Here is an 11,526-nt window from a genome sequence, read left to right on the forward strand (position 1 = left end):
CTGCACAAAGCAAAACTTTGCTTTAAACAAATCAAAGCTCTACATAAGTTCCCTTTTCTAGCTTTAAGGAAAGTGTTCTGACATTTGAATTTCAATCTTTTTGGCGATCCATCATCACGTCAAAGTCTGTATTTTCTCTAGCACTGTGATGAGTATAGTTCTGTGGATGATAGTGTCATCCACTTTGGTCCAGACTGAAATACCTCTGGATGGGTTGCACTGACATTTCAATCAGATATTAACAATCCTCAGATGATGAATCCCCATCACTTAATCACCCTCACTTGTCCTCTGCTGTCATCATCATAGTTTTATATGAAAACATCTTAAACATTTGGATTTTAGTGCCATGAAATTTGGTAAAAATTCATCTTCCTGTCAGGATGAACTGCCAGTTTCCAAATCTTGGGAATAGGCTGAGATAATTAATGAGGGTCAGGGTACAGAAAACCCTTAAATTACTTTATATGCTGCTGAGTAGTTTGAGAGTTTCACAACGTGGATCAATAAATGATTAGACTGTATTTTATTAATCAGATTCTGAAACGTAATTAGTGGTAATCAAACGAGCGTCGTGGAATAAAAGTATGCAGTAACAGAAATTCAAGTAAGGTAGAAAAACTTGAGTACAGTATTTAAGTAAATGTGCTTAATTAAACCAATGGACATTTTGAACTGATGGTGAAGAAATTATCCTCTGGGGAACATGAATATACTACATACATTTCACATCACTGTGGCTCATATAGGTGCTGCTGGTGCCGCTTCATCTATTTTCACTAAAATCTATTTATCATATATTGTAGTGTCCAAACAGCGTCCTACTGAAACACACAGGAAAGCATTTGTCATTATTTAAAAAAATGTATTTGTATGTACTTACATACTGGTGTCAAAAGAGTTTCCACCAAAAATGTCACATCGACTTACAATTACAAGTATTGAAAAAAAACTATGTACAGAAAAAAGGGCATGGTGACGAGATAGTACACAAGAAACAAACGTAGTCACACAATGGTTTTAAATGAGACCTCTGCAAATAAAGAAAATCTTCTAAGCAGTTACAGTCTTGGTGCTCTGAACTTCAAATTGTATTTCCACTCAAAAAGAAAAATATGAACATTTGAGTGGAAATATGTTTTCTTTTTACTTAAAATACATGTTCAAGAGCGCGTCTTAAAAAGGTGTTAGAGTAGAAATGGGGGACAGAAACAGGGAGAGAAGAAGGTAGAGTCCTGGAGAAGAGGTGTGTGTGTGGAGCGCTGGTCTAGGGCTTTAAACACCACCGCTCTGTGTGGACACAAACACACGCAGGACTTTCCTTCAATTCCCTGCCGTCATATCTGACAGATGGAAAGTACACAAGTTCGCAAAAACCGTGGCGCATTTTCCCTGTCTGAAAATTTAGATTTTGATCAAGACAACACAAAAAGCAGGAATGAAAAGAACAAAGGCAGCAGGATGGTGGCGATATACTGGGGTGTTGTGTGACCAGAAAGACCGACTTAAAAAAAAAAAAACAAAGAAAAAGAAAAATCCTCATGTTTAAATTGGTGCTAATGAGAAAACAATACAAATTGTAAAGTAGAGCAACTGGACTAGTACCCCAGAATCCGTCAGCTCCTCTCATTGCGAGTAGTGGAGTCAAACCTCAAACTCAGAATAAGAAGCCAACAACAGAGGAGACTGAAACGGGATACCAACACATTCAGTGCAACACCAACCTCCCACGCGCAGTCTCTCTAGAGCTCGGTTCTTCAATTGGGCAAGAAAAACGACCCTCTCAGTTTGGCAATTTTACATTTACATGAAGCTAATCTGCAGCCACTTCAAGCCCCTTTTCTAGGTTCTGGTGCCTATAGAGGAAATTTGCAGTTTTTAAATGGCACTTTGTTGAAATACAACGGCCGCCTTACAGAGCGCACTGTGCAGTTTTGAATTAACGTGCACGATTTCTATAGCAAAACTGCACGTGTCACATCGTGGAACATCAAAAGCTGACCGTCAAGTGGAAAACGTTTAACAATAACAGAACGCAGCACAAATCTGCAGAGATGGTGAGGCATCTCTAAAAGGTTTAGAAATACACACCAATCTCCAAAGGCTGGTTCGTCCTGCATCTTCCTTCTGGGTACAAAAATATGGAAAACTATGTTGTATCCTGCTTATCTTGGCTGTTTTTCAAGAGAGTTTTAAAATGTGTCCAGCTTCTTTCCAATGAACGCAAACAAAAGAAACAACTGTGTGTGAGGTGGTGTTACAGTGAGAAACCACCTACAACAGAAACAAAAACTATACTGATGACCTTAGTTCTGAGCTGATCTTCGAGCATATGTATAGCATTCGTGATTTCTGTCAGGGTGAACTGATGTTTGTGAGGTAAGAAGGATTTAATTTTGAACAGAATGAGTCTCTGGTGTTTCTGGGGTGGCCTGGGACCAGCTGCTTCATCTGGGATGGTTTCTCTTTTCCATTAGTCACTTTTAGCCTTTTTGCTGTCGTTTCCGTTCTCCTCCGGCTCCGAACCCTCGGCCTCCTCTTGTTGCTTCCTCTTCTTTGTGTCGTCTGACTGAGCGGTGGTCGGGTGTGGCCGCAGGGTGACGATGATGCAGGTCATGTTATCACATCCAGTTCCGTCTCCAGATGTGTTGGGGGCCAAACAGTGGTCCAACAGCTGTGAGGAGGGCATATGGGATGTGAAGTTAAGGACACACACACGAACAATGATCGGAGTCTATATACATTAATGTTTAATATGGTCATAATGAGCATGTGTTCGGTGTGTGACAAGAGCTCTCACCTCTTCCACTATGGATGAGAGAGCTCTGACTTTGCCGCTCTGGTCTGGTTTGATCCTCTCCGTGATGAAGTCCACCACTTCCTGGCTGCTTAACACGTTCCTGCACACAGGTAAAAAATAGAGAGAGGACTTATCATTGGGTAAACTACAAATCAAAAATAAAAACTATGTGAAACATCTAAAGCCAGCCAAACAGCGTGAGGCTAAGCTAAAAAATAAAAGGCTTAATTCAGAACAGTTTAACTACATCCATCCAAAATAGTCACACAGTTGAATCAACCCGTTTAACACAGTTTCAACAACAACGGAACATTATCACTTTCATTAGGGAGGATTTATTGTTGCATTAGGGACTTTTAGCTTGGTGGATTGAATAAACCTCAAGCTAAAAATAAAGTATAAGCACACTCTGCTGTTAGGTTGCATTTAGATGAAGTTTCAAAACGTGGGGAAAAAAACCCAGCCCTTTCTCGTTTGTTTCTTATGACATGTTGTGTTGCAGAAAAAGTTGGACCTGGTTCAACTTTTTCTGCACTTTAACACTGTGTCATCAGACAGGGTGTTGTGTTGGCATCCTGTACACGTAAGCACACATTCCTGGTGGACTGATTTCTGATGACGGCTCTGAAGACGAAAAAGAGGCTGTTGCTACTGTGACCACTTTACAGTGCTGTCTGGGAGTATTAAAATCATTTCACCACTTTTTAAAACACATGCTGCAACAGGACTTCCCCAATCGTGTTTCATTCTCATCAGTAATTAAACGGCACACCTACACTGACCTTCACCCACCATGCACATCCACTGTTTTAATGCAGGGGGCTGCACTACAACATAGTCAGACTGAACAAAGCCTTACTCACCAGATGCCATCACAGGCAATGACCATGAAGTCATGATCCTCATTAAGTGTCAGAACTTTGACGTCTGGCATTGCAGAAATCATCTGCTCCTCTGGGGGCAGAGCCTTGTTCCTCTTATAGAAATGATCACCTGAGAGCAAGAGTCCAGATTTACAGCTTGTTAAAAGAATCTCATTCACTAAGAGGTGAACTCAAAAAAGAAAATATTTGTGTTGACCAGGAGCTACTACTGAATTTAATTCTGATTTATACTTATGCTCAGACTCTGAACATCCTCACTAGAGACTAGTTTAAAACTCACACACAAGTCATACCAATAGCTCTGGACAGGTTCAGTCCACCATTGACTCGTCCATCCATGGTCACTTTCCCGCCAGCATTTTTGATGCGAGCTAGTTCCACCTCGTCCTCTGGCTTGTGGTCATACGACATGTCGACGGCTTTGCCTACAGCAGCACAGGAGGGGAGAGCTCACCATTCATGCCACGTTACCACAAAACCTTGCATTTCATCCTTGCATATAACTGCAACTTGTGCTTTTAAAATGTGGAAATACACAGGCTATTTGTCAGCTTGGGAGCCTGACATCCACCTCACTCACTGCAGATGACGTGGAAACCACGAGGCGACAAAAGCTGGGTGCCAAATATACCACTGCCAATCTTCCTTGCACATAACATCAAAGATGTAGAGGGTGAGTTTAAAGCTTAGAGAGATTTGAATCCGATTATGAAATACTTGGTTTATTTTACCAGTTGGAATTAGTTAATTTGAGTTTTTAGGCACTGAAATTAGTTATTAGTTTCGAAAAAAATTAATCTTATGTTCAAACCGTTCAATTAAAGTGAACAACTCTGACGTACCACGTTCAGACACCACACAGCGCGAGTCTCCAGCATTGGCCACGATCAGTTGCTTTCCTCGGATCAGAGCCACAACAGCTGTGGTGCCGCTGTCTGACCCAGGCTGCAAAAACACAAACAGGGAACAAAATAAAACTTCATGTCAACATATTTACAATGCCACTCTGTACATGAAACTGAAACAGGTTCTGCTATATGGCCGTGCCACTAGACACTGAGCTGTGCTCGCTTGGGGAACTTTCATAATTAAAGTTGCTTCCAATAGCCCCTATATCACCAGATTCATAAAAAAAAGTTAGGATGCACCAACATTTCTATAAGACTTTGTATCACTGGTCCAGGTTGGTTTCTACACACCTCCTCCTTGCCGTCCATTCCAGGTAGACACATTTCCTCCTCTTCCTCCTCTTCAGAATCTTCTTCTCCCTCTTCTGTATCCTCTTCTTCATCCACCTCACTGCTGTCGCCTTCTTCCTCTTCGCTACCATCCTAATAAAAATAATTAAACAAAACAATTATCACAGTGCTTTTCACAGTGAGTGAGATGTCGCAGCCAAATCTATTCTGGTCTTCTGCTCTCACCTCTTCGTCGCTGCCCTCCTCCTCCTCTCCTTCCTCTGACTCTTCACTGTCATCAAAGAACATGGACTTTGAATCTCCTGCAGCCTTCGGGGATAAAGATGAACAGGATGGGCCATCATCTCCTTCTGCCTTACCAGCCTTTTCTTCTCCATTGGAGCTTCCCGACTCTCCACAGTCACCTGCTGTCAGGGAGAAGCAGTGGACTATGATCAACAAAAGAAGTAATAATAGGAAAATAAGAACAGTAATGTTAATGACAACAATAATAAAGTGAAGATGTTTAATGAGAAAGGTACCTGCGCTGCTGCCTTCACCTCCTCCTGTTCTCCGACAGGCTCGCAGCTTAGAGCTGCACGCTGCACCTTTGCCTTCCTTCGTCTTCCCATTGGTCTCTTCCTCCACCTCTCCGTTCAACCCCTCCTTCTTCTGTCCTTCTTCACCCACTCCTTTGTCCGCAGAGGCCTCAGGGTGCGAGCAGGATGCCTTCTTAGCAGCCGCACTAGGAACAAAACACAAAGAGGAAATAAAGAAGTGTTAGCTGGTGAAAGCTGGACTCACTGATGTTGTAAGGTTGATTCTGTCCTGTCATTTTGTCATTCATATAAAGACAGTTATTCACTGACAATCAGTACGTTTACTGATGATCTAAGCTTTACTGACCACATCTCATCTCTCATAGGCATGCATATTTACCCTCTACCAGATCGTTTTGCATTAAACAACATTTTCAAGAGTTCAAGTTCACCTTAAAGTATTACTTAACTGACATAAAATATTAATCCCTGTATCAAACTATCAAACAAGGTGTCTGTTACCTAATGGCAGCAGCATGTTTAATAGCGTTGCGGTTCTGTCCGTAGCGTACCAGCAGCTCCTCTATGGTCATGGTGGCCTCCTCGTGGAGCAAAGCTGCTTCCTCTGTGTCCACTGCGAGGAGGGCAGAAACATTAACTCCCTTAGAATTTGTCATCTGTTTTAATGCATCAGCAACGCGCAGAAACACACTTCAGCATGTCTTCAGCCATTTTGTTTTATTTTCACATGCCCGGTTGTCTGAATGCCATTTTCGTGAATAATGACATTAAATACTTTTATATATGCTGTATGTCCAGATTAGATTCCTGGCATCCACACCAAACATCAAAATATAAATTTTAGTAATGATGAACTCACAGTCATCCTCCTCTGCCACCTTTTCAACAGGTGGCTCTTCCGTGGGCCGTCCAGCGATTTGGACCAGCTCCTTGATAACTTCCTCTGTGGTAATTCTGCTGTCGATGGCCAAGAAGGCATCCTCCAGAGCCTGAAAACAACATGCACAAAGGTGTGCATTCTGATTCTGGAAATCGCTGCTCTATCAAACATGTTTAAAATGAGTATTTCGTGGTGTGGCTTCTAGTGCTTCTCACCTTTTGCAGTTTGCCATCTTTGTATGTCTTCTGCTCCTTGATGATATCAGGAAGGTACTTGGAACAGTACAGAGCCACTTCTTCGCCTAAACGAGAACATCAGGTTATATTATATTCCCAAGGCATGTGTTTGGACACAGTACTCAGACAGGTGTGCGAGACTCTTGTTTTTGAAAAGGACATATGGGTAGTGTTGTTTGAGCTGCAGTTTCAATTACTGCTTTTAAACAAATGGCCCACAACCCGTTTTTGTAATTGATGTAGGTTATTTGGTAACTGACTTCCAGAAATACAGTTCTTCTACAGTATAAACAGGTTCGTAAGTTTTTACAGGACCTTGAGTGTGAGACACTAACGGCTCCAGACAGATAAAACTGTACTGAAGAGGTTGAATGAAGGAAACAGAGTGATGCTTCCTCATATTTCAAAGAAGCCTGCCTTCTAAAGTTCCACTAAAACCGAAACTAAAACAAAGTGACCCATAGAAGTGAAAATAACTTTGTTTCCACTGTACAGTATGTGTGTATTTTACCTCCATGTCCATCATAAACAGAAAACATGGCTGTCTCCTCGTCAAACTCTGGGATACAATTGTGAGCATCCTGTGGCACAACAAACAGAGAATGCACAAAAAAATAAATACACACACATAAAAGTGATTAGTAAAAATATTAAAACAGACATTCTGTTCACTAACTGTTGATGAGCCTCACATGTAGAAATTGTGCATGCATACACAATTTCCCTAGAACCCCAAGTAGTGTGTGTGCTTGTGTGTGAGAATGGGTGAACGAGATGCAGTATAAAAGTGCTTTGAGTACCAGTAAGGTAGAAAAGCTCTGTACAAGTGCAGACCATAATGCGCAAATTACTCATGTGAGGAAGTGACTTAACAAAAAGAGACAAAGACAACAGATGTTCAAATGCTGTCAGCTGCAGTGAAGTACTTTCTTCACCAGCCAGGACACAAGAGTTCAAGCAAGCTCTCGAATGCTGTGGAAGAGTGATTACAATGTAAGCCGGTTTGCTGGACACACTCCGATGATGCACTGGATGAATTTCATCCATCACTTCAGCTGAAGCAGAGAGAAAAGCTGGTTTACCAGTGTAATGATCTCTGGAAAGTCACCAAGCAGCCCAATACAAACAAACCCAAACAGAGGCCATGCTCATATCCCTTTAATCCCGCCATTTACAATTCAAGGCACATTTACACTTCAGGAAACAGAGCGGCAACATGGTTGTCTTTGATCCCCTCATTCGTTTTTCCGCCTCACCTCCATGGAGACACGCCAGCCCTGCATGGCAGAGAAACCGTAGCTTATGTTGCTGTTGCCGCCATCAGAGGAGGTCTTGGATGTGTTCGGTTGCGAAAGATAAGCCCCCATGGTTGTCGGTTTTCTATGGCTTTACACCTGGAAGAAAGACGACATAGAAGAAACAAAACCTTTTAGCTTCACATAAAAACATGTACATACGCCTTAGTGTCACCAGCCTCTAATAGTTACGGTTGTCTGCTAGCTAACGTTAGCAACACCACAACAAAAAGTAGACGCATCAGCTAGCTAACATCCCCGTGCTAACAGCAGCCAACCCGGCTAAACTCCCAGCCGTAACCTCTGCCCCCGCCATGCGAGAAGCTACGCAGCTGTAAAGCAAACACTCACCACCGACGGTTAATTTACCTATGCTGACGGAGCAGGATGAACTTATAAACAGGTCCCAACGAGGGAGATTCACATAGGAATGATTACACGTGTGGGAGCGAGAGCCGCTATCAACACAGACCGAGGAGCAGCAGCCGTGGAGGAAGTCAGCCGCGCGCATGCGCCTTTCGTTAGAATTGGGGGGCGTGTCCGAACGTGCGTCTTGCGTCATAATGTCACGTTTTTTAAATTTTATTTCTACGTTCGCAGATTTTTCCAAATCTTTCCGATTTGTTTGAATTGTTTGGCGACAAACACCAGCTAACGATTAGACCAGTCTATTAAAAAAAACTTTAATTTACTTTTTATTGTCCGTAACATCGATCTATCCATCCATTTATTATCCTACCTGCTTATCCTTCCCAGGGGCGCGGGGTGCACCCTGGACTGTAACATTAGTTTTTTTATTTCTACTGAAGAGTTTATGAATAATAAACTAATAATAATAAATTAGCCTAAATGAACGGTGGATGACTTGTCAAAAATAAATTCTTAGACATTTGGATTTTGAATTAGGGCTGAACATTTTAGATTTTTGCAGAAACCTTATTTATAGGGAACATGTGAAACAAATCTGAAACAGACTCGAACAATTTAAACGGGTTTTCACCTGCGTTTTCAGATGAGTGTAAAAAGGAATTCTTGTATTATTCTATGTTGAGTACGTACATATAGTGGTATTAACTGAGTACGATTGTGGAGTACGTACATATATGTAGTGCGTATTTAAACTTGAGTAATGAATTGTGGAGTACGTATAAGAACAGAGTACTTGGAGTTTTTGTACACTTGTGGTAGCTACACTCCGCTACAGTAGGTGGCGCTTTACACTTTCTTCTTCGGGTGTTGGAAATGAGGAGATGAGGAAGCAGACGTAGAAGAAGAAGCCAAACCAACGTCAGTTATTTAAGATGGCGCGGGAAACCCGGGAACCCACGGAGATGGAGGTCGGGGGAGAAGTCTCTGAGGACGCGGACGGTCTCTCTCAGTCCACTTTGAAACTCTACGAGGCTCAGTTTTTCGGCTTCACCCCACAGACCTGCATGTTGCGGGTCTACAGCGCCTTCCAGGACTGTCTGTACGACATTTTACCCGTGGTGGAGAAGGTGTGTGTGAGGCAGCTCGGTAAAGGGGAGTCGGAGGCGGCCGAGGAGCAGCTCCGGGCCAAGGCCAGAGAGTGTAGCCGAGAACTGCAGCAGTACCTCGAGGAGCGGTTCAAGCAGCTGTCGGAGCGGATGGAGGCGCTGCTGGTGAACCGGTGTCTCTCGGTGCCGCCTAATGTGCTGCTGCCCGAGGACCAGTCCCACAGGAGCTACCCCCAGGGCACACAGGTGGGTGCAGAAGGAGCATTTAAAATGAGCACACTGCAGGAGATGACACTTTACTAAACACTATGTCAGCGAGCAAATGTTTGGAGTTGATTTCTTTTAATATTACGTTAAAACTGCAAAGGTAAACTGTTAACCAAGTCTTTAAAACGTGCTTCCTCTGGGGAACAAACTTCTGCATGTATGTAACTTAACAGATTTTGGGAGATACCCACATGATTTGATCCCAGTCTGCTTGAACCCTCACATAACCTACACATATACTGTATGTTTGCACATAACAAGGAGTGTGGACTTTACTAGTACAAGGACCTGTAAAAACTGAGGTCCAGGAGTCCACCACATGCCTACATACTAAATCTACTCATCACCCAAGAATCATTAAGCTCATAGAAGAGATCGGGATGATCTATTTTCATGTGCCCTCCTTTGTTCGTCCTGTGTTTCCAAGCTTATTTAGGCTCTTTATTTCGGACTGAATCTAACTGACTTCTTGCTATAAGAGTTTTTTGGGTTCCTATTCAAGGTGGCTGAAATGTAGACATGAACGTCTACAGTTTGTGTTCATTGCAAAGGGAGAATTACAAGCCTACAGGTAAAATACTGTTCATCTGGGCCTTCCATGCAGGCAGTGAAGTCACTGACAAGGTGCTAGCTTCTTCAACAGGACTAAACTATTCTATCTTTAAGTAATTTGATTATGGTCCTACTTTAACCAGGAGGTGTTGAAGCTGGAGTCATCAATGACAGATCTCCAGAGAGCCTATGAAGCGGAAGTTTGTGCCAAACAGATGCTGCTGGCCGAGCTGGAGGAACAGGAGGAGGCGCAGAAGCAGCTGGATGGGATTCTGGCGTGGATCAGAGAGCTGCAGGCGGCCTGGGTGAAGGAAGGTAACGGCAACTTCCATGAAAGTTTCAGACTGGTGATGGAGTCGGTAAAGAAGCTCCAGGAGGCCGTCGGGGAGGTCTGCAACAAAGCACCTCACTGAACTGAACTCATATTGGTTTAAATATTGTGAAAGGCATTCCTCTAATACTTTAAAGGTCTTTAAAGGTTTTACTTCATGTGGAAGATACAAGCCACATGGCTTCTGTTGAGACCTGTAGCCAAGATTAAAAAGCTGTTTATGTCAGGTGTGACTGTCATTGTTGGCCGCTGGTGTTGTCAGCCATTCCCTGTGAAAAGACTTGAACGTATTGCCAAAAAATGTCATCATCTAATCAGTTTTTAACAAAAAGATTAAGTACATAAACAGCAACAGGTCCTGGGTAAACAGTTAGTTTTAGCCTTCCTGGAATGGGTATGAGTGTGAGTCCCATCTGCTTGTGATGGTTGACATGAGAGTAATGTTGTAACATTGTGAGCCACCTTACCTTTAAAAACTGTTGTGTTTTTTGTTTTGTTTTTTACTAAAACTGTCCACAGCTTTGTAAAATCCAGAACTTGCAGCTGATTCTGCACTTGGATCTAATGGTCCCTTCAGCCATTGGTGCAGTTTCTAGGCACCGAAACAAATTCTCATGTTGATTCTCATGTTGATGTCCTTGTAAAAATGTTTTCTACTTTATCCGTGCTTGTTGCTGATGTCGCTTAGACACCTGATTATAAAGCTTAGTTATCTTGTATAAAGCTGATATTAGTCATATTTACCTTTTACACAGCTGTGTCCTGTAAATAATAAAACATGTGAATGTATTTCTGTGTGAGTTTCTGCCATGTACACAGTTTTACTACCCTACACTATGTGGTTTAAATTTCATCCTCGAAAACTCAACTCCATTTTCTCAACCTTGGTTGTTGAGGACTTCATCATGTTGTGCTCACCCCCTGAAGAGCTGCAGCAGAGGGCGCTCTCTGCATATTAACACACGATCCATGCTTAAATCTGTACCATGTTTATATCACTGAATATACTCAGACATTGTAAGGAAATACAAACTTAAGATTGATAGTGTTGCATCTAGATAAAAATTG

The 11,526-nt window shown here is 42.4% G+C and overlaps 2 protein-coding genes across 3 annotated transcripts; one reads left to right on the forward strand and one right to left on the reverse strand.

Moving 5' to 3' along the window:
- Positions 1 to 2,190: 2,190 nt before the first annotated feature.
- On the reverse strand, positions 2,191 to 8,330 carry ppm1g (protein phosphatase, Mg2+/Mn2+ dependent, 1G). Of its 2 annotated transcripts, none has more exons than XM_026378827.1 (14): positions 8,203 to 8,330; positions 7,795 to 7,932; positions 7,050 to 7,119; positions 6,518 to 6,603; positions 6,282 to 6,411; positions 5,924 to 6,035; positions 5,405 to 5,607; positions 5,109 to 5,290; positions 4,884 to 5,015; positions 4,527 to 4,629; positions 3,978 to 4,109; positions 3,664 to 3,793; positions 2,801 to 2,900; positions 2,191 to 2,674 (listed from the first exon to the last, which is right to left on the reverse strand). In XM_026378827.1, exons 2-14 carry the CDS (start codon positions 7,903 to 7,905, stop codon positions 2,474 to 2,476), a joined length of 1,692 nt encoding a protein of 563 aa, XP_026234612.1. In that variant the 5' UTR covers positions 7,906 to 7,932; positions 8,203 to 8,330; the 3' UTR covers positions 2,191 to 2,473. The 2 variants fall into 2 exon arrangements, with proteins under 2 accessions (XP_026234612.1, XP_026234613.1); XM_026378828.1 differs by having other exon boundaries at positions 2,474 to 2,674; positions 8,185 to 8,330.
- An 800-nt stretch (positions 8,331 to 9,130) lies between these two features.
- mis12 (MIS12 kinetochore complex component) lies at positions 9,131 to 11,247 on the forward strand. The gene is made up of 2 exons (XM_026377709.2): positions 9,131 to 9,554; positions 10,271 to 11,247. The coding sequence occupies exons 1-2, from the start codon at positions 9,135 to 9,137 to the stop codon at positions 10,538 to 10,540; spliced, it is 690 nt and encodes a 229-aa protein (XP_026233494.1). The 5' UTR covers positions 9,131 to 9,134; the 3' UTR covers positions 10,541 to 11,247.
- Positions 11,248 to 11,526: the final 279 nt, after the last annotated feature.

The sequence above is a fragment of the Anabas testudineus genome, chromosome 3 (assembly GCF_900324465.2).
Source record: "Anabas testudineus chromosome 3, fAnaTes1.2, whole genome shotgun sequence".
NCBI lineage: Eukaryota > Metazoa > Chordata > Actinopteri > Anabantiformes > Anabantidae > Anabas > Anabas testudineus.

Excerpts from the sequence above, each read along its gene's own strand:
- ppm1g (XM_026378827.1), bottom strand. The coding sequence starts at position 7,905 with ATGGGGGCTTATCTTTCGCAACCGAACACATCCAAGACCTCCTCTGAT. Across the intron at positions 6,604-7,049 it reads TGTTTATGATGGACATGGAG|GCGAAGAAGTGGCTCTGTAC; the intron begins GTAAAATACACA and ends GTTCTCGTTTAG. Across the intron at positions 5,291-5,404 it reads AGGTGAAGGCAGCAGCGCAG|CAGGTGACTGTGGAGAGTCG; the intron begins GTACCTTTCTCA and ends TCTCCCTGACAG.
- mis12 (XM_026377709.2), top strand. The coding sequence starts at position 9,135 with ATGGCGCGGGAAACCCGGGAACCCACGGAGATGGAGGTCGGGGGAGAA. Across the intron at positions 9,555-10,270 it reads GCTACCCCCAGGGCACACAG|GAGGTGTTGAAGCTGGAGTC; the intron begins GTGGGTGCAGAA and ends TACTTTAACCAG.